Source organism: Bacillus rossius, chromosome 1, assembly GCF_032445375.1.
Source record: "Bacillus rossius redtenbacheri isolate Brsri chromosome 1, Brsri_v3, whole genome shotgun sequence".
In the NCBI taxonomy this organism is placed as follows: Eukaryota; Metazoa; Arthropoda; class Insecta; order Phasmatodea; family Bacillidae; genus Bacillus; species Bacillus rossius.
This window is the reverse complement of record NC_086330.1, coordinates 137,650,874-137,678,436: the sequence shown is the minus strand read 5'-3', so window position 1 is coordinate 137,678,436 and position 27,563 is coordinate 137,650,874. Positions and strand designations below refer to the sequence as shown.

The following is a 27,563-nucleotide window of genomic DNA, read 5'->3' as shown; positions in this document are numbered from 1 at the left end:
GTACTAAAAGACTTGCTCACACTTTTTTAATCAAAGTAACAATTATAATAATAAACATATACTATCAACACAAATATTTGAATTCCTACATATATTCCTGACTCAATATCATCTGCACAGAGTTAAGGGCGCTGGAAGGCTAATGCAGTCGCCCGAATTCCGCTAGGTAGCAGAGGCTGCTCTATCCGCGGTGGCGGCTGGAAGCGCGCCTTATCTCAGTTACAATCTGCGGTTGCCCTCTCTCTCGCACCCGGGCCGTGCCGAGCCGCGCTGGGCGACAGGCAGGGATCAGCTTACCAGTGTTGTCAACTCCACTGACATCACACCCGAGAGCTTTTATCAGCGAGTCCTGTCCTTGAAGGAACACATGGCTCTTGCCGATGAGTAGGGCCTACTCGGCTTTCTGAAGCGAGTGGTTGCCACCGTATCTTAGCATATGACCTACCCGAGTTAAATATAGACAAATTTGTATGATAAAATATTCTATAATGTACATTCCTAAACTTTTATACTTGCATATAATTGATAATGTATTTTGTGTTCCGTTGTTTTGTATACATTAGCTATATGTGAAATTGGAAATCTAAAAACTACAACGCCGAGAATTACGATTTATGTAATTATTATCTTTTAAATAAACACATATACAAACATAGCGTGTAATAAAAATTATATTCTAAAGGAATGGTGTCGCTTACGTATCACTAATGTGCCATGGGTCGTGGGTTTTATCCCAACACTTTTTGTCTTAGTTTATCAAAACTGAGTTGTTACCACAGTGATTGCATGTGTAATTTTTGCAGTCTAATTTGCACATTATTACATCGTTTATTATAAGATGTTACTAAATTATTGATGTTTTACTACACATAAAAAGGTTATTTAAAAGGAAATAAAAAAACGGGATTTTTAAGTTATATCTCAAACAGTTCTATTTAAAATTCTAAGTGATCTAAACTTCATACGTAACAGTTTTCTTAGTACATAAGAAATGGCGCGTGGCTTGATCGTTGAATCTTGATAACTTAAGTAAGACATGCGTACTCATTTTTAATGATAAACAGCCCTAGCATTAAAACTCTCTATAGACGGGAACACACAGTTTAAACTTTTAAAAACCGACAAAAGAAAAGGAATATACTTTATTACAAACCAAAAACTTTCATCAAGAAATATTCTGCTTACTAACAAATTGTTTGGGATCCCAGTTTTTCTGTGTTTTTTTTAATGAAGACATTTTTTAGTGATTAACTACCTACCGTGTTTATTGCCCTACAAATCTTTGTAGTTGTATTACAGATACATATTGTTTCGATATCGCCAAACATATCTAAATGCAAACTTGATTTATTTATAGTAGACCATAATATATTCTTTTATATACATCAATTACCATTTTGGGATTGTGTCATTATTGAGTATTACAGTCTATGGAAGTCTCCAAACAGCGTTTTATATTTTTATATACTGTATACATATTTACGTATAAAAACGTTACGGCACGATATTTAGCGAGATGCTTTTGTTCAGGAATCACTAACATTAATTTAATGAAACATTTATAACTGGCAATCACCAACAGCAAGGCCCTTCCTCAATTAAATATTAATGTAACAAGAAATTTGTAAAAATGTTTGTCCACTGCCTCAGAGAAAGCAACTGGAGGGAATTATTTTTATTTAAATATTAAATTCAAACAGCTAATATATTAACACGCACAAAGTGATTGACCAAATATGGTCAATTGTTTGATTTATTTTTTGGCAAACCTTTTTGTACAAAAGCAAACAGGCAATGTAATAAGATGTAATGTCTCATTAGCTAACTATTCAGCCAAATACTATTAGAATATTTTTACTGTAATTTTTGTTTTGATACTATTAACATATTTACAACACAAAAAGTAGAAACACATTAACAGTCATCTGAATACAAATTTAAACACAAGTTCTATAAGCCAATAAATTAGACTAAAAAAAGACAGTGCTGACGAATAATTAGAGGAAAGCTGGAAACTGTTTTAATGTATTCAGCATACCCCTAGTATGATCACATTAGGTTTTCCCCAATTTCCGAGTAAAGCTTCATCCGCCATTTTGAAAAAACTGAATATTTTTGTTTGTTTTTGAGGTTTTTCTCAAATTTCTCCAAAACGAAGCGACCAATCAAAAAGTATGTAAAGAAGTTAAATTTAGATAGTTGAATTTCGCTTCAAATGAATACCATATATACGAAAAGGGGTATTGCGTTTTCTTTAGAAGACAATTTGAAAATTACTCATTTATTTAGATTTGTGGGAAATTCCAAATCTATCGGTTTTGCACGTTCAACATCTCTGAAGCGGCTCATCATTAAACAAAAAAAAAGGGGTACATCATTTATAGGAAATTTATTTCAATATTTAGAAAAACCTAATTATTTTACTAATTTTTTACATTAACAGGTATATGCGATTTTACATGTTGAGGTGTGAATGATTTTGGTTTTTTTCCCACTTATAGATAATTCAGTAGAATGCTTGCATTTATTCATCGTAAATATGTAGGTTAAAATCAAGTATATTAAACATTTGATTTTATTACATATTCATTAAGTTATGAATATGGAAACCATTTACATGTACAAGTAAGATGTATTACAGACAGTACTCTGGCAAAGTGGATCTCTTCAATGCCTGCTGCTATTGCGATTTTAGACCAAATTGAAACATTCTGTGGAGTGTCATTTGCGACAACTGAGCAGCATGTTGATGCCAGGGCATCACGTATATTAAGAGACGACATTGATGTACAGAAATTGCTGGACTGGTTTACCTCTCATTATCCATTCCCAGTTAAGGAAGAAGTAATGTCCATAAGTACTGGACTGACAAGAGAAGAGAAGATTAACTGCCACCTAGTTTATGAAGCCGGAAATTTCAGCATTTCGAGGATGATTGGCAGTAATTTTGGTATTGTCAAGTTTCAGCGAAAACAAAGAGTGATGCCCCTACGATGTGTTAATTCTGCTGTGAAAATTCACAAGGAAGAAGTTACAGTCAACCCTGTTACGATTTTCCGCAGAATTTCATTACATAAAAAAATCAAATGAACAACTGAAACAATACTTTCAATTTGAGCTGGCTCCGTATCCGTTGTCCTTATTTGACGAAGTTGGTGTGCGTAAAACACGCAAATCAGCATTCTACGAACTGTTTACTCCTGAAAAGGATTCAATGGATATGAGTAACTCTGCTTCTGTCATAGATGGAGGCTACCTCTTACACCGTGTGTTGTGGCAGGCCCGAGAACCATTTTCGTCAATATTAAATAAATATGTCGAGTATGTTAAACATTACTTTGAACAAGGTGCAACCATTGTTTTCGATGGATATCCAGATGAAACAAGTGCTAACGGTATAAAATCTGCGGAACGACTTCGAAGAGGCAATAAGCTGACAGCAGCAAATGTTATGTTTGATGAGACAATGTCGGTGACAATGCCACAATAATTATTTCTATCAAATGAACATAACAAGAACCGTCTTATCTCCATGTTGAATGAGAAATTTAAAGCTGAGCAGTTTGTTGTAAAGCAGGCGAAGGAGGATGCTGACACTAATTGTGACCAGTGCAATTGTCATCGCCCAGCATGCTGATTGTGTGGTTATTGTGGGGGAAGACACTGACCTGTTGGTGATTTTGACTGCATTAGCTCCAGACTCCCCCAACATATATTTATTGAAGCCAGGAAAGGGTCAACATAGCAATGCACTTTACAGTCCACGCAATTTCAATTCATCCAAACCTGCTAAGGATAATATCCTATTCATTCATGCATTCAGTGGTTGCGACATTATATCAGCTTTTTTCAGAAAAGGAAAACTGAAATTCGTTAAGATGCTGGAGAAATAGAGTCAGTTGCAAGAAGCTGTAAGGGTGTTTAACAAAGCCGAAACTACTGCAGATGAGGTTGATGTGGCAGGACTGAAATTCATTGCGGCAATCTACTCTGGACGTAGTGATATACCACTAGATGAAATACGCTACAAGATTTTTCAGAAATCGCTACAAAGAAATGAATTTAACCTCGCTTCTTTGCCTCCAACTCCAGCAGCTGCTCGCCAGCATTCCTTGAGAACATATTTGCAAGTGCAACTGTGGAGCAACAACCACACCGATCCACTGCTATGGGGCTGGAAGATTTCCAAACATGGTCTAGTCCCTGCTACAACAAAGAGTTGCAGCACCCGAAGAGCTCCTCAAAACTGTGTCTTGCAGGTGTGCCAAAGGCTGTCATGGAGTCTGCTCTTGCCGAAAAAGTAATTTGAAATGTACAACGATCTGCAAGAATTGCAAAGGCCTATCGTGTGCCAATTCCCCAGTAGACGACATTGTTCAACCAAACTTCGTCTGCAACGAAGAGCATATAGACCTCCAAGAAGACAAGTGTTTATCAGACTATGAGAATGAGATCTTAGAGCAGCCACCTGAATTACTTTGTTCTAAAAGAAAGAAAACATAAGTGTGTGTATTATGTACTTAAAAAGTGATTTATTAGCTCACATGTTATGTACTGTTTTGTTTGTAAAAATTGTTTGTTATAACTGTACAATATAAATGATAATGAAATGTCTCTTGATTATCATAGATGCACTGCTGAATGATTTGGTTTAAGATGAGAAGGGAGATTGGTAAATCTACAGAGTTAGAGGCACCATGTATTACGAATAACTGTCTGATGTGATATTATTTTGAAAATATGTTAACATATCATTTGTGTTTTGTTTTAATCACATGTGTGGTTATGTAAGCAATAATATGTCATATTCTCAGTGTCGAGTTAACTGGCCAGTCTTTAAATCATTATCATATGTGTTTATTGTATTCTCTGTGTTATAAATATTTTATTTTGAATCGTTATTATTTAAAGAGAAACTGTTTAATTCTCCACGAATGCACAGTGCTAATTGATATTAACAAGTTTCTGATAATGTTGTCATGAGACTGATAAAGCCATAGTACATTATATTGAATATATTTGATAGAACAAGTTTCTAGTTTTTTTGTTTTATTATAATGTTATATTTGATAATCACTATTTTGTATTTATCTATAAAGATACTGGTAAAACATTTTAATGCTGTTTTTAATCACTGTGTTTCTATATTTTCGGTAGTATGTATGTTACGAGTATCCAATAAATCCATCATATATGATAATTCTTAAGTGCTAAAACTTTCAATGTATTGTATGTATAGTGTGTAAACGAATAAGTATGTATATCATTCCTTCATTTTCAGTAACAATAGAACTTTTTCGATTGTCAAAATTATTTCGGATTAGGAAACATTTATTTTATTTTTTACCTTTGTCGGCACCCAGCCTTCCATTGATTTTGATTACCTTATTTTCAATATATTTATTAAGTCACAAAACCATTTCTTATTCTCAATACAACAGATGAAGTAAAAGAAAAGTTTATATCACTTAAGTGGTTTAGCATGTGTGATCCTTTTTAAAGTGTTTTTAATCCTATGTTGTATAAAGTTTGCGTTTCCTACCAAATCAAATTAGATGGTAAATGTTATGTTTGACCAAATAAATATCTGCTTATCAAAAAAAAAATTAATCGAAAAGAAAGATTTCTCACAACATAACCGTTTTACAATAGTGGCTCAAATTATTAATTTATATATACAAATGTATGTGTACTAAATAAAACTCAGTGTTCGTAAAAAGCATAATAAAATGTTCTTCAACTTTATTTACATTAATTTTTCGGTTAGGATGGGCTATTTCGGATATATTGCTAGTAATTAAACTAAAAAATTAAATATTTAGAAAATACTTTTTAAAAGGTGGTTTTCAAAAAGTGTTAATTAAGTTAAAAAATAACCCATTTCAATGTATTTTGTACTCTTACGAATCGTAATTTAATAAGCTACATTTATCTTCGGAACAATTTCTTTGATTGGAAAATTCGTTTTCGAATATTGAGAAAAATCAGGAAAAAAATGAAAAAATATACAGTTTTTTAAAAATGGCGGCCAACGCTCCACTCGTAAATCGGGGCAAACGTAGGATACTCTTACTACGAATGAACTCCGTCGATTTAAACAGATTCCAGCTTTCCTCTAATTATTCGTCACCAAAACCTTTATTTTACTGGCCTATATTGTCTACCAACAAAACACCAAATTACAAAAGCATTAACCCACAGACCGAATCGGTGGATGATAAGTTAGTTTAATACAATGTACACAAAACTCTGAAGTTAATATTCAATACAATTTCCATAAAACAACCCGAATATCAAGTCAAATAATAAGAAGGGAAAATGTTTACACAAAGAAGTGACTAATCAAGGTATCAGAATTAATCCCGGTAACATTTATATACATTTTATATTGGCTACTAATAAAACTAATAATAACAAAAACATATTAACTCACAAAAAATGTCAAATACCTAACAGAAAAAACAAATGCCGATAGAAAAAATACTTTAAAAATAATATCACGTTATTTAGCATTTACAATGTAGGTATAGTGATTATTTAAGCTTCCTAATAATTTTTGATGACATACATATCTTGTATTGCCTACCAATAAAACTTGTTATTGCAAAAAAACATGACAACATACAGAATTACATGGCAGATGCTTAGAAAAACATTTCACTACACTATTCACAAAATAAATGTAATAATTTATTTGGCGTAAATATATCAATTATAGCATATACAAAATAGACTATATTATTTAAATGGATACATTCGTTACTAACAAACGTGTATGTATATATATATATATATATATATATATATATATATGTGTATATATATATATATATATATATATATATATATATATATATATATATATATATATGGTGTGTGTGTGTGTGTGTATTTACTGCTGCCACAATTTTTTATAATACACATACATAAAACAAAACATGGAAAAACGCATCAATATTTTTATCTTACATTAAAAAATGGATGGCTGGCACCTAAAATAAACTTGTGTTCTCAACAGTCATACAAAATTAAAAACGAGTGGGAAATATACACACATATATGATAACTTAAGACATAAGAGAGAATATTATTTAAATAAAAATATCAATATACAACGTTTTTAAAACGGACTAAAAAGTATAAAATAATTTATCCTAGTCTCATACAGATTTATAACCCCATCCAGATTCCTAACTCCACACAGATTGTCCTGTAATATTGTATTTATGAAATTTTAAAATCTATGAAAATGCCTGTCCACATAAAAATGAAAACAAATTACATTAATTTAATTAGTTAAAACAACTTAACACGTACTTTTAATGTAAAAATGCTTCTGGGCTCATGAATAAACCTAGTTATTTTTAATATGACCCACTACCATGGGCGCCGTTAGCGAGGGGCAGGAATTGCCCCCCCCCCCCCCCCCTCCTCTAATATTTTAAAATTTGTGCCCCCGGACCCTCCTGTGCGCAGTATTCCATATTCTCCCACTCCCCAGATTAGGTTCGTCCCCCTAATTAATTTTTCACGACGCTGGTGCCCACTACTATGGAGGCACAGTTTTTTATGGTCTATATCATAGGATTTATGGGGTGTACCCTAGAAGGGTAAAATATGCACTGGATAATATGACTTATGCAGTAATACACAGGTATTATACTAGATACAGACTACCCGTGCACCCCCCCCCCCCCCCTCCCGTCACCCAAAGGTCATTCCGCTTGGGCCCCCCCAAAGGTCATTCCTATGCCCGTCCCCCCCCCCCCCCCCCCCCCCAAAAAAAAAAGAAGGAATTCCTGGTTCCGCCCCTGGTCTATAGTAAGGAACCATCCCGGCGTTTGCCTGGAGTTATTTCAGAAAATATTGTGGAACGGGCCTTAGAAACACCGTAGCACCATGTAAAATTAGTAATTACAACCAACTCTATTTTAAATGAAGCATATATTTTTTAATTCACCCTAAGATAAAATTTAAAGAAAGTAACTGACAAACCATTTTACATTATTTTGTGTAATAACTTACCGCTCATCGGCACATTCTTGGTACATTTAACATTCACCGGAATTAGATGCTGTAGAAACAGTTAATTGCACGCATTCGGAAGTAGATGCGGTAGGTGCGCACAATTTTGAATCGGAACCTTCACATTGTTGTGAAATATAATTTTTTAATTTTCGCTCTGCGTGAAATTTCTTTTTAATCCTCGCTTTCTTGTTGTTTTTTGTTTTCTTATAAGGCAGCCCAACCACAAATTTTTGTAGGGCCATTTGGAAACAAAATAAAATAAAATCTACTCAAACGCGGAAAAAAAACCACTAGTTTGTGTTGCACACTGAGCGATGCTAGCCGCACGAGTGGAGCTACGGGCTGAGCTCGTATACCTGCTGCCTGCTGGCAGCGCGGCAACAGCGCGCGCCACGAGACCAGGCCGTGCCGAGCTGCGCGGGCTCCAGACGCGATAACACCAGACACCGCGGCGCCTCCAGTGCTGCGGGCTGCATCCGATATATTCTCAGAATGCCAGGCGCAAAAAATACATGCACTGCTTGCATCCTACAAATCTGCTGCAATTTTATTACAATCCAGCATTGTGAAACATGAATAATAAAATGAAATCCAAACGCATTTCGCGCATGTTCTCATTTTCTTATAAGTATTACCATGACGTTTATATAGTCTAATGAAAAATGACTTATTTACATGCCTGCACACTTTTTTCGTAACAATTTATGAGTAATTTCATTTAATCCCTTCAATAGATTACTTAACATACTTCAGTTATACCAAATTTCATTGACATATCTTATCTTGTTTTCAAGATTTGTATAATGCAAAATTGAAAAAAACCAAACTTTGAAAGCGATTTATTTAAAAACTATTTGCCTAAATAATATTAAATTTGGTACAATCGATGCTCTTCGCAGGATGAATAAATGTTACAAAGAAAAACGAAAAAATATTTTGCGAGCAGCCCCCTTAACATGGTCTGTTAAAGTATTTTATCTGCATTTGTTCTCTAAAACAAATTGGTAAAAATGAGTAAGTAGGATTAAAGCATACTATTCCAATACTAGTAGACATACTCCAGCATTCTTCATTTCAATGTTTATAGCAGAATTACTGAATTTTTCCCGACCAAAAAATGTAATATCTCTAGGTAAACCAACCAATATACTTTGATGTGCTTCGTCCTAATGCTGGCATAGCTTTGCATTACAGATTATTTAAAGGTGTGACGAAAGTGTTAAAAAGCAGCAATAAGCCTGAAAATTATATGCCGAATGATACATCTTACATGTAAATCCAAGGTAGCATCACATACCATAAAATATGTCTCTGCTTATAAAAACAAATTGGTACAAAGCATTGAAACATAATAAAGAGTGATCCCAAATACAATATCCACTGCACAGTTATTGGGTTAGTGATAGAAGGCAACTTTTGTTTTAAAATTCTCAAGTAAATTCCCTGTCCATTACAGATTCCCCTGTTGCTGGAACCTGAGTAACTTCTGTGTGTACAGAATCAGCTGTTTCTTCTCGCATGATAGTTAAACACAATATGCCATTCTGTTCATTAGTACTAAAACAGTTTGGTCATACAATTTGCACATCTCCATCCATGTTAAGTACGGATTAGTTACTACAAAGTAAATATATTCACAATGCATTGCTGCTAATCTGAACACTTTTGAATTGTTGGCATGTATATTCTTTCAATCAGTGAGACATATTTAAATAGAATTTATGGAGTTGTTAACATTAATGACAGTCGCAAATAATTTATAATGTTCAAATTACCTGGAATGCACTGTGGACACTTATGCCCCCCACATTGATTGTTCTTTAAAAAAAATATTTTTTTCTGAAAACTTTCTTCTTTCATTTTCAGTTTACAGCAACATTTATGATACAACTATATGTTGGCTTTATGCTAACTTATTTCAAAAGTTGTGCTTTGGTTTAAATATTATATATGTAAATTCATTACACCTATAGATTACTTTTCACTAGAAATATCACAAGCCTTTATTTCTGTTACTTCATTCCTTAAAACAGGATTAATGAAATATAAACAATTAATAAAAACAATTTAAACTGTCAATACAATATTATTAGACATAACGAACTTAATGAACATAATGAACTTGTTACATACTTTCACTGGCTGTTTGTTTTCACTTAGCCTTCCAGTTAAAAGTTCTATTTCATCTGTCTGACAAAATAATGAGCTGTCCATTGATGTATCTTAACCTGGTGAGACTTATTTTAAATTTAATAGCTCTCAGTTTCTCAGGCCAATGTTTCTTGAGATATTTCAAGCAAGCTGGGGAAAAAAAAAAAAAAAAATAGTCCAACTGCACAAGTAGTACGTACTAATGTAAAAACAGCACACATACAGAGGCCAGTGGTGAATAATGGTCATTGCTACAGCCATAAAGGTAATTAATTCTACTTCTCATGGGATTTTTTAGTAACTTATCACAGCTTGCAGTACAACACCTTTAGTACATTTTACGCCGAGACATGGTAAGCATGGTACTGGAGATTTTATGAATTCATTTATGGATTGGATTAGTGTAATTATTGTTTTGTGAAATTTATTATTTATTCCCAGCAAATGAGAATAGAAACTTTGTATTTATAACTAATATATTAAACCATACCAAGTTACAATTGCTTCAAGAGCTATTTCATTAAGCTCTGTGATGCCAAAAATTGTTAATTAATAATAAAAAAAATTACTAAATCAAAGTGAAAAAGAATTACAAAATGCATTGTTTCATAACTGGTTTCTTCAAAAAAAAAAAACATCATCAGGCTAGCTTAAAATTAAATCATTTAAATGTTATATATTTGGTACAATGATTAGAAATACTGACAGCAAACAAATTTACTAACAAAAATTTATCATAAAATCATTTTCATAATCGATAAGCCACAATTAAGTTATTAGAAGCCTCGTCCATTAGGTGGACAAAGAATAAGACTGCCCTAAGGACTGTGAGTGTTCAATACTGGATGGCAATATGTTGGCAATTACGATATTGACAATGTAAAAATAAGCACTAAGGGATAATTGGCTGAGAATGAACATAAGTATATTTAAAATGAGATTGACATAAATGACTAGTGAATTTGAAAAATCTGGTGGGAGAACACTGCTTTCGCACAAAGAATGTTAATGCAGTCGACAAAAAAAAAAAAAAAAAAGCACAAGGTGACTTATTCAACAAAGAAAACTGTTGTGGTTTAGCAGTTCTGGCTTTCATGTGTACAGCCATCAAGTTGATGGGTGCAGATGGCAGAGTTTTGACTACCAGAACACACTACCATAATGACTAGTATCATCCCCCACCACCACATGTATGCACTGACTTTAGTACCGCTGATGATGCAAGCTTGGCCTACTTTATGAGCAGCAATAGGGAACCGGGAGGAAGTTTCTGTTGCTGTCAGCAAGTATTTACCTTGGCATAACATGTGCTAGTTAAACTGTCAGCAAACCCTAGATGTGGAACAAAGCATTTGGCAAGGGAAGCAGTAGAATGTACCTACCTCCCTGCTATGAAATAATATGATGTATGTGTAAGTATTATTATAACTCAGAATGTAACTAGGTAATGTATAATAAACAATACTCAACACTATAAACAAAAAATACACAACTAAAACATAAAATAAACATACTATGTAGTTTGTTGAGCATGGTTTTAATGAAATTAAACATAAATCATGAACTGGGATTAAAACAACCAACAGATTTAAAAAAAAATTGATAGATTTTAAAACATTACAACTCAATTATATATGTGGTTGCTATCTAGTGTGGCCTAATACGATGGGCACTAAAATTAAAAAGTTCATATATTTAGTTCAGCAAATAATTAAAGTAATATTAGTTTTAGGTTTGAAAAACACATTAAATGATGTGTCTAGCTTAGACTTCAGTCAGTAGAGGTCACGAGATCCTTGACTACAAACCTCTGGACCTGTCATCAATAGAAATAATAACGTAAAGTTTACGTATTTTTATTTATTAATATGTCTAGTCACAAAAAACAAAGTTATTATCACTTGTGGACATGATTTATGGCAAAAAATGTGTTAGCGTTACATGAAACGGTAGATATTAAAAACAATATGACTACTTAAACGGCCACTGCGCTGAAGCAAAAACTATTTCGTTCATAAATAGTTTGCATTTTTCCAATTGTGATTCTCCATCACACATGTCACAGCACTATTGTTGGACGCTTTAAAACACCATTTGTGCATCTGCATGATAATTTTGCACTGTTTTGTGTCCAAAACGTGGACTTAGACACGTGCCATGTAGCCTGGAACACAGATTCTCTCTGCCGGTGTTCTAAATCCCATAATGCAATGGGCTGGACGCCTCAAATATTCAAACAATGTAATTGTTTGAAATTCAAAGCATCACACAGCCAAAGCATTCAGAAACACAGCCAAAGACTTGAACAGTCTTGCATGCGCATGCATGCATGCGTGCGTATGCATGCATGCGTGCGTGTGTGTCTAATGTTTTCAAAAGCATCTAAAGGTAAATATTTTCATTATAAAACACAGTTTTGGCAAAATATAAACACGATTGAAAGCAACTAAGCTGGTTATTATGCGACATATAAAATAAATAAAATAGGACAGTCTACAGCTCTTTGTACTGCTGTACTAGTACACAGTGGCCATACAGGGTAAGAAGGCCATACAGGAGAGAAAGATGTGCAGATTCCTCTCCACTCCTAAACTTGTTCATATGTTACTGTAAATGACCCAACTAACCCTCCCAAGTATAAATATAAATTTTTAGAAAGAGGGCAACACACGATCTGACCTCACTGCTCTTCCCCATATTGCCCAGGGCATGTGGTATTTGGAAAAAAAAATTAAAGTTTCTCCCAGCTCTGGTGCATTATATTTTTGAGTGAAAATTCTGACAAAATGATGTGGAGCTTATGCAAGTAAGTACATAATTTTTTGTTTGGATAATGCTTCACAGCTATGCATCGGTGACAATTGTGAACTGTAAGAATCACGGCCAATGTGCCTCAGGCTATGTATTGGTGAGTGGGGCAGTGGTCTTCAGGCTATGTGTTAAGTGAACTTTGTGATGTACTTAATGCTTAAAAAGAGGATGATTTCATACACACACCTATTTTATTCTTCAATCTGTAATTCCAATTCTGAGCAAACACATAAATGACAGCTTTGTTACATGTTTCCACAATGGAACATGTAAAATACATTTTGTAGATAAAACCCCTGAACAGCTAGCAAGGAGATACTGGAGCATTGGTTGGGTAATTGAGAGGGAAAGTCATGAAAGAAAGAGAAATCGTACAAGAACACCTTTAGAAAAGCCAACGAAGCTGCAGTGTAGATTTGCAAGACATTGATCTGCATTTGAGAGACCAGGTGTTAAGCTACAAAGGTAGGAAAATGCTATAGAAATCGTTGACACCGTCACAGACCTAATGGAATCAACATGGAAAATTAAGCTCAAATAATTGCATTGCAAGTAAATTCTGTTTTGATGCAATGCTGTAAATACAGGCTGTCTGAAAATTCCTTATGAACTAATTTCAGGATTTTTATTATCTTTAAATAAAATGTTCTTACAACTTTATATATGACAGGGTAATTTTTACAAATAATATGAAATCTTTTTTCAATTTTTTAATTTACATCTGGAAGGTACATATATTGTTACGATTTATGTGGGGAGAACTGGGTTCGTAAGGGATAGCCCAATAATTTTTATTACAGTTTCATTGATTACTAGTATTTACTCTCCGGGGGGGGGGTCTTTCCCCCTCTTCGCCGATGTCGCACTTCCCTATTGCTCACGGAACTCTTTAAACTCCGGAACTGTTGCGGGACTAGCTCTGAATCCACTCGGAACTCCCACAGAGGCCGACGCTGCTTAAGTACTCGCGGGTCATCTTTCCAGAACCAACGAGAGTGGCTGTGACGAGCCACGTAATCCTGGGCCGACCCGATGCCCAAACAGTCCAGAAAAGCAGCTTCAGTTTGTGCCACTACGCGTGGCGGCTAATTCCCAAGGCCGCTCAGCAAGACGATGAGCGGAGGGGGGAAGGGGGTAGCGACGACCCTTGTCATCCGACCAGGCATGCGTGGCATGCCTTATGTCAGTGTACGGCACATGACGCCAGTGGCCGTGCAGAACCACCGGTCAGCTCCAAACCAGGCGCATGTCACGATGTCACGATCCTACATTCGTAACAATATGTTTACTTAAATACATGTGTTAAACGATTCTTTCATCAAACGTTTTATGAAACAATTAAGTTCAGTACTTGAGACCATGAATTTGTAAATATTTCAAGATCCAACCTCTGACTAGTTTAAAACTGCATACTTTCTGTGTACGATAGCCCCTTCCATATGAAATAGATGTACAATTTGCAGGAACATGCTTATTTTTTATGTTTTAAACCTAAAACATTTTCAGAGATGATTTCAACATGGTTTAAGCAGGCATTCTACAATTATTTGTATTTAAAGTGCAACTTTGTACGATCTGAGGCATCAAGAACAAAATGCAAGTTAGCAAACTACTGAAAATTGAAGTTTTGTGGCTTCCAACACCATTACTTTTTATTTCATAACTTTTCCCTGACCAGTCCTTCAGTTCCATTTTATGTGGCTTTTTCAACCTGCAGTCACTCTGATGTAGTCTTCTACTTATCACACTCCAAAAAACTGGTTTTAACAGGTTACTTGATATTTATTCATACCTTTTAAAGACCTCTGCTTCTTTTTTGGTACTTGTGATCTAATAAAAGACTTGAATGTTGCAAAAAGGAAAATTGGCCCGACGCCCTTGTAATGCTTCGCGATCTTGGACCAATTGATATTCTGCCAGTAGACATATTTTTTGGGGCGTTCCAAAAATCTGAAAGTACATTATAAAAAACGTTCCATTAACTTTTTACTATAGACACAGACATCTAAACCAGATCTTAACCTGGACTTATGAACAAAAAAAGTGAGCACATCAATTCCAGAACCCACTGCAGACAAAATGCACACTCCAACCACAGCAAATGCTTAAATTCTGGAAGGAGGAGGAGGAGAAAAAGAAGAAACAATCTACAAACTATATCAATATGGCAGGTGCATACAGTATAATCGCCTAGATATATAACCTGTAAATAGCAATAAATTTCATTTAAATAAATTAAAAAAATTGGTGCTTGGTTGCCATGTGAGTTATGGGAGTGAAACTTCATACTTCACAACACTCTACTTGAACAATAAAATAACATATTCAATACTTCATTTGAACTAGAAATCCAAACAAAGTCCTTAATGAAGGTTCATACTGGTGATCCATTCCTGTAACATAACAAACATAGCGACAAAAAACCTGCAAAGTGGTCTCAATCTCTACTTTATTCGTTATTCTCTTTCCCCCTCTCTGCCTTTGAGCCCCCACTCAGCATTGCACTTTTCGTTAAATACGCAATGATGAGTCATCACCTCAACTTTACCTACCTGCAGTAATGAAGTTGTTACACTTTAAAAACACTCAAGTGGCAAACTGATGCAGACATGGCAATTGGTTCCTAAGCACACTTTTTACTTCATGGACACAGCTATTAGCTTAGTTCATACTTTACCTCATGTTGTTTAATAGTCACAAACATTTTGTTGTTTATTTTATTTTCCATACTCCAGTAGCTTTCCATGGTACTCAGCAGCTCCTTGAGGGGTGTTTGATTGATAAAGGTAATGCCCTAAGCAGGGGTGGCTTCAGGGTTAAATTTTGGGTAGGCCCAGACTACCGCAGGGGCACAGTTTTGGGAGTCCGGGCTCTACCGGGGGTCCTGGCCCCCATATCAGAGGGTTGTCCGGGAAATTTTTTAAATTCAGATGCAAAATGGTAAGTTTTGTGGCTTTCTAAGGGTAATTTATTTCTCTCTGAAGTCCAATAGGTACAATTATTTATCATAATAATTATTATAAACACACAATTGTAAGTCAACAAAGCACACTTTAATAGCTATATAGGTTACAAAATTAATTGTTAGGATTAAACTTTTGTTAATATAAGTTGAATATCATAACCCAACTTGCACCTTAATGTAAAATGCAGTTTCATTTCATTGCAAAATGCCCTCAGAAGGGCAAATGAGTACAGTTTGTAATGAAAATAATATTTACTTTTATTATAGTTTTCAACATAAACCTAACATTTAGTATGAATTGTGTAATTTATAAAAGGTTCCTATTTTCAATTTTCAATTTTGAAAATGTTGGGTAGGCCTGGGCCCACCTGCTGGAGCCGCCACTGACCCTAAGGTACTTTTATCCAACCCATTGGGTTAACCTTGTTTAATCTCGCTCATGACGATGTTTACTCCATCATTGCGGGTTAACTAATAATTTACCTAACAAGTATACTTTATTTTAAAAATATTGAAACAGCAGCAGTTCAAAAACAGGAATAAGGTTTTTATATTTAATTTGTTTAAAAAAAAAAAGCAGTGGAATTTTAAGACAGTTTTAAGAAAACAAAACGTTATGAGGAGTTACTTACAAAACCATAACTTAACTAATGAATTTTTATTTTTAAAAAATCTATTTACTAGGTACCTTTAGCTGCTGTTTGATTTTACTTTTCTAACATTATTTCAATTTCATCAACATGTTCTATGATTTTGTCAAACAAATAATTTGTTTCTACTTTAGTTATTTTCATGATTATTTAGGTTAGCTCCCACTATTTTGTGCTTATCAGCTGCTTTACTGAGCTACCCTATGATATGAAGAGTTAAATGTGAGAGGATCCGAGTGAAGCATCCAGCTAACCCAAACACTAGATTTTGAATGCTGGCAAACTACGCAAGGTTACATTTCCGAATGAATACAGTTTACTTTAACACTGATGGAGTTAATCTGGCATGGTTTTTGAAACCACCTCTAGATGTTAGGTGTTTGGTTTAAATCACACGTAGATGAGGTGTATGGCTTCTGAAGAAAGCAGCACATTGACACCAGTGGCGGACGCATAATTCCACAACTTGGGGGGGGGGGGGGGGGGGGGGGGGACGAACAACTTTGCCTATTGTTTGCTTTCAAAGTCTTTCCTTTGTTCGGGGAAATGATAGATTTTTAAGGATTTCAGGGAGTGGGGGGAGGGAGAATATATACCCCCCACAAATGCCCCTGGCACTCACTATACACTACTTCATTTTTTTTTTTAAGCGAAACTTCGTTGGGCGATATGAGAGTATAATTTCAAGGCTAAATTTTAATGCAACATTTTCGTGAAACATTGTTTTGAAATGTTTCTGACATGAAAAGGACAGAGAATAGGTACTTGGCCAAAGAGATATAAAGAGAGCACTAAGCTATATAATATGCTGGGCTCGTTTTCATTCTTCTCTTGTTACATGGGTACATTTTGGGAGTTGGTGGATCTTTAAGTTTCAAATGCATAAATAACAAGTGCAATTTTGTTTTATTTATTTGGTTTTTTTATAGCTGAGGGAAGATGAGTACATAAACATTATCTTAATAACAATACCTTCAAATACATAATAGGATTAATACATGTATACTATAAAATTTGTTGTATGGGTCGGCCCTAATCAAAATATTATTAACTATTTTCCTTCATTTTAGTAAAACAATAAAAATAAAAATAATCAATCCCAATCCTGTAGTTAATAATTGTCAAATCTCTCAGGATCGTCGAAGTAGTAGCCTAATTGGCATGCTGCAGGTATCAGGGAAAATTTGGAGATATGATGTTAGAAAAGAGCAGAGGAAGATGATTTTTGCTATAGATGGGCTACTTGGGTGCCGTAGCAGTCCTTGGACACTGAGGACGAGGAAAAGCGTGTGGACGCCGTGTCGGCTCCAGGCTCTTGGACCCTGTCTGTGAACAAGCCAAATTCAAATGGATTGCAGGTTGCAGCACTTGCTGAAGTGTTCCACAAGAAACACTGCCTGGCACTGGATTATTTTGGTATCTGACATAGAAGTATTGCACGGCCGTGCTGTCGTCTTGGGAGGTGTTGAAAAAAGCAACTACATACTTCACACAAATGGTCTCTCAGGTATTCCACACTCCTGAACCACGAGTTCCATCTAGTGATAACAGGCATTGGGAAGAGCTTCACTTTCTCAGATTCTTGAGGATACTTTTCTTTAAGAAAAGATAGGTATGCATGTTTTCTTTTCCGCGTATTCAAAAAAACATGTTTCGTTTGTCACACACTCGTTAAGCTTTTTGAGTTCTACAGCCCACAAATTTGTCACCAAGTTGACTTTGTGTGCCCAGCATTGTGTGTGTAGAAGTTCTTCAGAAACTAAGATTCTGATAGTGTTTATGCATTTCCCCATGTACCGAGCAGAATCAGAAGTTATGGAAATAATGTTTTCATACAGAATCTGAAGTTTTTGTATAACAGAAACAATTGCTTGAGAGCATTCTGTAGCATTTGCATTTTTTAGCACTTTCACACCTCCCACAAGCAAATTCTGAACTGAACTATCACCACATTCAAGAATCTTTACCAGCACCAAATACACACACTGACCCTTTCTGTCTGTGGTTTCATCGCAAAGAATAGAAACCCGCTTTTCCCTTACAGCATTCTTCATTTTTTCTTCTTCTTCAAGTATCAATTGAGGCACATACACATCTCGTAGCCTACTTGCTGTAGGCAAATCACCAGCACCTGGGAAAAGTAAGGAACGTCAGGAATGTTATATAATTAGGCCTAGGGCATTTCCTACATTTGGATAGAATTTCAGGATTTTAAAACCAGAAATGTTAAAAATATTATGAGAATTTAGGTTTTATTCAGTTTTATTTAGGTACAGAAAGCACTACAGTTCTTGTGTATTGAAATGTTATGCTCATTGACTGGAATTTAATTTTTTTTACAAATTTCAGTGTAGTTTCAAGTTTCTGTGAAAACAATAATAAAAAATCATAAAGTTTGTAAATCAAAGGATGTTTTTAAAAGTAGGCCTACCTTCAATGTACTTGTTCATCCAATCCCTTAATTTAGGATGATCAAGTTTCTCTAAAGGAATATTGGCTTCCATGAAAGCACGAACTGTTGACATAACAAATTCTTGTTTGTCTTCTTTTACCTTTTTCATGCGGGAAATTACGTAAGTTAGTGAAATATGACATTTGACACCTGACGTATTTCTTCTTCAGATTGTTTTGCAGCTTGTGCGAATGCTTTATTATTTTTGTGGGAAGCGCTGCCATTAATGTGTTTCACACACGTATCCTTCCTGGCCCACTCGATGCGCACTTTACAATACCTGCACATCAAAATCTTGTTGGTTTTGTCAAAGATATAAAATCCTTCGTGCGAGAATTCTTTCTCGCGGTCGTAAATTGTAACCACCATTCTAAATGTTTTATTTTGTAACGTTACATTAAACCTACGTAGACTACACGCAGTCGACAAAGCAAACAGTAAACAAGCAGATCTACGACGAGACTAAATAATTACAGAATAACAACACCGCAAGACTCCTGACATTCGACTAAATACTACTAACCGAATAAATATATTAAATCGACGAATCGTTCTCGCACGTCCAGTAGACAACTGCTGTAGTTGGAGAACGTGTTTCAAATTCACATTGCTCGCATTTAAGTTCTCACAACTTCGAACTTTCTCTTTGCACCTTACCTAACCTAACAACATGAACCTGAACCTAACCCGGTCAGACAGAGGTCTCGTAATTTGTCACGTAAACAAAAACCTGTCGATTCTTTAGCGCGAACATTACATCGGAATTTATCGAGCATAAGCAGTTTTCGTTGTTCTGTTGTTTGGAAATGGTAGTTTTTTGTGGACAGCAACGAGCTCACGTTAACATGGTCTGATCGACTTAAAGTGCTCAATCAAATAAAAGTAAACACAACAGCAAGAGGAATACCTTCATTTCGTGATTTTTTTCGCGTTTTATCGCCATCGCGGTAAATTTTGCGCAAATTCCTAGATTATGGCGAAAAACAGGTGGCTCTAGCCAATATCAGACCAAAGGGGTAGAAACGAGGAATGTTTTTTGAAAAACAGAAAAATCGCTGTAACTCCCATAATAAGGAAAATATCACATCTGTTTGAACGTATTATAACTCGTAATGGTAATGCCAAAAATCTTTTGTCTGAATAAGTCTTTGATACGACCAACCATAACTGCAAGGAGTTGAAGAAGAAAGGTTGGAGGACTAAAAAATAATAAACCCCTAGTTTTTACAACTTCCATCTGAAATAATTTTTCATATGACCAACCATTACTGCAAGGGGTAGAATAAACAAGGGCTGTAGGACAAAAAAAATCATAATGCCCTATTATCTACAACTTTCGTTTGAAATAATTTTTTATATGACCAACCATTACTCCAACTGCAAGGGGTAGAATAAATAAGGGTTGTAGGACAAAAAAAATCATAATGCCCTAATATCTACAACTTTTGTTTGAAATTATTTTTTATATGACCAACCATTACTGCAAGGGGTAGAATAAACAAGGGTTGGATGACAAAAAAAAAAATCATAACTCCCTTCGTAGGCATAACACTGAATTTGTTCGGATATTTTGTAAATATTATAAGTTTTATCTAAATTTTTGTCTGAAAAAATTTTTGATTAGATGAACCATTGCTGCAAGAGGTTGAAAAAAAAGAGAGGTAGAATTTAAAAAAAAAAAAAACTCCAATAAGTAGTTGCATTATCATATCCATTCAGATTGTTTGTAAATCTTATAATTTTTATCTAAAACTTTAGTCTAAAACTACTTTTGATAAGGCAAACTATTGCTGTAAGGGGTTTTAAACAAGAGGAGGAAATTTAAAAAAAAATCACAAAATCCATACCTTTTACACAATTAAATCCATTCAAATTGTTTGTAAACCGTACGAATATTACCTAAAACTTTCTTCCGAAATAATTTTTCATACTACCAACCATAACTGCAAGGGTAGAAAAAAAAAGGGTTGGAAGTAAAAAAAAAATAATGTCCCAACAAGGACATAATTCAATCCGTTCAGATTTTTTTTTAAATTTTATAATTTTTACTAAAACTTTTGTCTGAAACAATTTTTGATAAGCTGAGCCATTGCTGCAGAGGTTTAAAAATCAAGGGTAGAATTTAAAAACAAATTGTAATATCTGTTACATGTACACTATCAAATTCATTCTTAATTTATTGTAAAACTTTAAATTATTATTAACAACTTTTGTCTGATATAATTTTTTATACGACTTACCATGACTGCAAGGAGTGGAATAAACAGGGGTACAATAACAAAAAATTAATAACTCCCTATAAGGCACACTATCAAATTTGTTCAAATTGTATGTAAATCTTATAATCATTATCTAAAACTTTTGTCCAAAACAATTTTTGATAATACAAAACATTATTGTAAGGGGTTGAAAAAACCTGGGATTGGAATGAGAAAATAAATAAAACTTCCCTACACAATTCACTATCAAATTTATTATTATTGTTTAACTGTCTAAATATTGACTAAAACTGTTGTTAAAACAAATTTTTGTTTACCGAACTATTACTGCAAGGGGTGGAAATAACAGGGTTTGAAAGTAAAAAAAATAATCATTACTTTTTTAAATAGTTGTATGTACTATCATATCCGTTATAATTTATTGAATGGATCCTAAACATCATCTAAAACTTTGGCTGAAACAATTTTTTACCAAACAAATTATTACTGTAAAATCATGATTGAAATGGGAAGGGGGGGGGGAGAGAGAGAGAGAGAGAGAGAGAGAGAGAGAGAGAGAGAGAGAGAGAGAGAGAGAGAGAGAGAGAGAGAGAATTAATTTCAGTGGTATTAAATTTGTTCAAATTAATTTTAAACCATCTTAATATTATCTTAAACCTTGGTGCTAAGCAAATTTTCATACGACAACATTATTAGTGCAAGGGATAAAAAATAGTGATTGGTCAAAAAAATTAAATTATTACCTTAGTTGGCATATAATGTGAAATTCGTTCTAAGCTATTCAATAATGCATTCTAAACAATTCAATGCTGGATACATTGAGTTAAAAATATTCATACTATTTTTGCTGCATGGAAAATACACAAATAGTTATTAATTTTGTAATATTGGAGAACATAAAAATGTTATGAACATTAAGCATTTAAAATGTTCCAGAAGCCTGTAGGCTGTGCCGAAAGGGATTTCTTTTTATTTGGGCCAACTGTAAAGCCTTATGCTGTTGGTGGGCATGTTACAAACAAACAAAACATAAATAAATAAATATCTTGTCGACTTTGTGTCGACAAGATATTTATTTATTTTTGTTTTGTTTGTTTGCCACAAAGTCATGGTCTAGTAAGAGAAAAAATTCTAGTATTTGCCTGAATTTCAGGATGGTTAGCCCATGATTTGAACCCCCAAGTTCTCTGGAACGCGAGTCCAGCGTCTCACCACCACGCCATCTCACTCTGTGCATTAGTTAATATTATAAATGCTAAAAGCCCCTCGAAAAGTTATGAGAGGTGGTTCGCTGTGTTGTGGATCATCAGTTTCCAAACACAGAAGCCAGAAGCAATTTTAGGAAAACCTCGCAAGGCACCACACATAATTTTAAACTTGCCTTTTTGTACAACTGTCTCCAGTGTGGTACAGATGCACTCGAGTTGGTGAGTACACTAACGTAACTGGTGAATTACAGGGCTCACTGAATCTGCAGAAAAACAACGGTGTCCTCAGTGACCTGGACTTAACTGGAACCTCAAAATCCTTAAGAATTAATCTGTCACCAACATTTGGGTGGAGCTGCAATTACTAAGCAGCTGTCTTCATGGCTTACAAAGAGAAGGTAATCACCTCAGCAATAAAGTGGTCCATATATGATGCATGAACAAGGGCTCCTCTGCGAACAGCTGAGTGGAAAGCTTCCTGTTCCAGAAGGCCCGGCACCGAGATGCTGCGATCTCGATGGCCTCGCTGATGTTATCCCACACGTGTGGTGGGAGGGGCCTGTCGCGAAGCTCTTCCACGTCGCTGCAGCCGGTTGATTTCAACAAAGCTTCAATGAACAGCTTCACCACGCTCAGATTCCAGTTCACTTTTTCTGGAACAAAAGTAAAATTTCTAAAGCACTTGATAGGTACAAAAGAAATACATGCTTATTCAAGACCTTAATAGTTTACAAGTTCTAATATTACCCACTATCCTGCTTACAGACCTCTGAAAGTTGTATTAAACACAAAACCTAAGGTGATTAAAATGTTACGCTGACCTTACATGTGCGGAAATGTTGAAATGGGCTATGCCACTATGGCAATAAAGAATGCAATGATTTGACATTAAAAATATTATTTGTTTATGACTTGCTAACCATCTTTTGCTTCAAGAAGAATTTGAAACAAAAATGCCCTACCATGATCATGAAATCTATTTTTTGTACATGCTAATTACTGACTTAATTATGTGAGAAAACTTATTGTAAATGTATGTTATTTCAGGAGAAATTACTTGCCACTGTTGTGGGAATAGATAAGTCTGATAGGACTGAATGCTACTATTTTTTGGTATTATAAACTCCCTCATGTGTAGTAGTCCAGTATTTTTTAATACACCTATCCCTCACTTAGCACGACTAATTCGGTACCTTTCCAAACCATCCTTTACTGACAGTGAAACCGATATTACTGTCCGGATAATTACATTTTAATTTTTCAAAAATTAAAGTGCTTACTGTGTCTTATCGCATAATCGTAGCACAATTTATAATGAGATCAAGTTAAAGTAGGGGTGCGATATTTATGCAAAAAAAATTGTTGTTAGGTAAAGTTATTCAAAAAAACATAACCCATTCATGGAAAGTACGTTTATTTAAAAAGTAGAATATAAAAATCACTCCAAACAATTTAAATTAATAAGTCATGCAACAAAAACCATTCTTCAACTTTAAATAGAAAAACAAAATCTGAGACCCAATGTGAGCCTGAACTAACGCATAACTATCGTCGCAGTACACACCACAAAATAGTGAGGGCTATCAAATGTAGTAAACTCGGCTCAAGACTGAGAGCGTGCGTTCCATGCAATCTGTGAGATATCAATATCGATATTCGACTAAGTATGCGGGCTCTATATGGGAAGCAACATAGCCAAACATAAATGTTGCCAACTAGCGCTGGCTACCTTTTTATAAACGGTACACGTTTAAAAACGTCTCTAAAAGAAAATTGTGCGCACAGTTGACTTGCTTAAAACTAAAGTATGACCAACATAAGTGTGGCCTTCATGACAATCTGCGCGCCGTAATGTTTCTAATTTTGTCTTAATTACTTGAACACGATGCATTATGAGTGATAAAGCACGTACAGTTACCAGCAGCTGAATGGCCAGATGTTGCTTTTGTTTGTGTGAATTCCTTGCCACTGGCTAGACTGAATTCACAGCCCGGTCTGTGGCCAGGCGACAACGGTATGGCACGGTGGTAACGCGCGGACGTAAAAACATTTGGTCCTTTACACTCCATAGCAGCAATTTAACTTGCCATAGCTGATGTTTGTACAACAGCCGATAGCGTAGTCAGACCTGTGCGTGCACTCTTCCCCCTTTGTTTGGCTAACTATCCCACAGCACATCTGTTGTTTACAACAGTTGAAACAGACTTCGTGGCGTCGTACCCGACTTTTTTTTTTTGCGTGTGGAGATTTCACGCTAACTGAAATTTACAGACGTTCTATTCGAGACTGGGGCAGTAAAATTAATATAGCGCTAAATGAATACGTGCAATCTGAAGACGTGCTAAGTGAGGGATAGGTGTATATATATTTTTTACACTTTACAGCTGACTGTGGCTTTGTTCTGCTGGCACAATAAAAATTCACAAACAAGGTTGTCATAAAAAAAGTTTTCCAACATATGTTCAAAGGGCCTTTCTCAGGAGTTGTCTTGTCATGCCAGCAACTACCCTTGAAAGTTTGTCCATGCAGTTTTCTAGTATTCTGTATACAAAGTCTTTATTTGATGGAAAAAGTACAAACTGTGGCTCTAAAACTTTTCTATGTCAAGTCTCAGCATAATATGTACTAAATTTTAATTGCAATACGTACTATTTTACATTAATTTTTTTGGGCTTAATGTCTTGTCCACAAGAGATCATAGGAGATGATGGACGCAAAACATAAAACTACGATGTTAAGGAAAGGGTTAACCATTGCCTGTGGTAAGGAACATCCTAACATTGCTCGGGGCCGTCGAGAGAAACCTAGGGCCGGGGTGGGAGTGGGTGTGGGTGTGGGGGAGGCAAATAATTTTGTTGGGGCCCCATAACTTAGGGCGGTATTCCAAGATGTTCATGTAAGGTAACGAATAAGCACTGCCTTGTTGGGATTCAACCAAAAATTTAACTCGCGGGCCATATTCCAGAACGAGTCCAACTGAATTGCAGCAAGATAACAGATCTGCAACATTTTTAATAAATGGTGCCCTGTGCAAAGCATTCTAGAAAATGTTTTGCATCCATCAATACAATTGTTACAGCAAAAATCCTAGAGATAGCAGCATCATCATACAAAAATGGAACCGCCTATTTAATTATTTCAAATACTTTTTAAGTTGCAATTTTTTTTATAACCATTAAAGTTTAAAAAAATGTAAGAGAGAATAGTTTTGTTACCATACAGTTTCATTTGGCACACCAATACGCTTGTTACATTCTCCAATGTTCACAGAAGTACTATATACGAGTTAATGGCACCAGTTACAGGTTCGCCATTTGGACAAAATCAACGAAAAAGTGAGCTCTGTGCATGCACGGATGTTTGGGGAACAGATAGGTCACAAACAGGACACCAAAATTCATTCCCTAAAAATTAGGGACTGGTCACGTATCTAAGGGTTTGGAAGCAGTTTTATGGTTAGGGTATAGGTGTAGCATATTCAACACCTAAACCCTTCTTTTTGTGTCTTGGAATACCCGCCTTAATGTAAACCCCATAGTTAAAAAAAAAAAAATTAAAATAATGTAAATGTGAACTGCAATTATCATATGAATTGTAATTCTATTAGCAATCAATTCTATCAGGACACCTGTGAAAAAAATCTCGAAACTCAACCTGGCCCCTGCCTGGTGCCCAGACTCCAAGGATTTTGTCCTCCCACCTTACTTCTTGAAGGCCCTACATTTGTCTGTAATTATTCTGGGAAACCATGGAAAATCACAATTAATGATCAAGATTTGAACCCTGGTCCTTCAGAATGTAAGTCCAGTGTCTTACCATTACACCACCTCAATCCGGTTTGCATGAATTAACCACACGTAACAAATTTACCTGTAGCTGCGTAAGGAACTTTTTTAGTCAGTCTATGGTGTTTGCTTATGTAATACCTATCTCTTTTCAATATTTTCGACAAAAGTACAAACGGCATCTCCACATTTCTTTCCAGACACCGTTGGATAAGTTGGTTCTCAAACTCAGTAAACCTGCAAAGGAAGGTGAAAACATTAAAAGCATATCATTTATTACAAATTTCCTTCAACAAAGAAGGGAAATCAAACCAATACTATAACTACTGAGTTTCTGAAGAGTACAAACACCTTCAAATACACAAAGAAATAGAAATTCATTAGGGCCTACATTTTGCCCTTTGATTTTCCAAGGTATTTTATCGACCACTGTTAATAATTACTATTAACATTAATATTATAAGAAAATTACTGCTACATAGTTTATTTAGGTATATGAATCAAATTTTTAATCACAATCACGAATGATTTAACACAAATAAAAAAAAAGGAAAATAATGTATCAAATTATAAATTTTTAAACTGAATGCTGCACCTCCTTGCGTTTGAGGTGTTGGAGTACAGCAGTCTAAACCTGCTGAGTATGCTGTTCAGCGATCTGTTCTCCAGGCCGTGCCCCAGCCACTGGACAAACTTCTTCCTCTGGATGGGATCCAAGCCATTCTGGACTCCCGGCAGGAAGGGTCCTGGGTTGCTGATGCCGTACATCCTGCAGAAGTGCTCCCAGTTGGCTCTCAACACGTCATCCTCGTCTGGGTTGAAACGGCCCGTTTTGAACCTGACGTTCAACTCTTTCAGCTTCTTGTGCTCATGTTCGCTGATGCCATGGGTGATATGTTTCTCGATAGTGTGTGACAACGGCACCTCAAACGGCAGGAATATATCTAATTTCTTGACTGACTACATAAAAAAAGTAAGGCATGGATTAATTTTATGAGCTATTTTCCTATACTTTCTACAACTTTAAAATAGTGACGGGTCAAATTCCAATTTTTTCTAATAAAAATTCCAGAGTACCTTGAATGTACCTCTGAAATTCGAATCCAGGTGTGATGTAACAAAAATTAAATAATATAAAAAAATTAAAAATTATAACCATGGTTGTTTCACAAACTAAGTTTCCAGAATCAATACATAAATAGTAATTTTTTTCCAAATAATTACACGTTAAAATTAAAATATCTTGGGGAATGGTAACAACATATGTATGAAGAAAACAATTTACCAAGTAAAC

At 35.1% G+C, this 27,563-nt stretch overlaps 1 protein-coding gene across 1 annotated transcript in view; it reads right to left on the bottom strand.

Annotated features, from left to right (window-relative positions):
* Positions 1-10,006: 10,006 nt before the first annotated feature.
* The window catches only part of LOC134546201 (uncharacterized), a 28,744-nt gene continuing 11,187 nt past the window's right edge, over positions 10,007-27,563 (bottom strand). The window contains exons 3-7 of the mRNA XM_063388807.1: positions 26,865-27,229; positions 26,355-26,506; positions 22,891-23,137; positions 14,783-14,940; positions 10,007-10,329 (exon numbers count right to left, since the gene is read on the bottom strand). Of these exons, the coding sequence (XP_063244877.1) occupies positions 10,211-10,329; positions 14,783-14,940; positions 22,891-23,137; positions 26,355-26,506; positions 26,865-27,229 (1,041 nt within the window). The 3' untranslated portion in view covers positions 10,007-10,210. The remainder of the gene's footprint in view (positions 10,330-14,782; positions 14,941-22,890; positions 23,138-26,354; positions 26,507-26,864; positions 27,230-27,563) is intronic.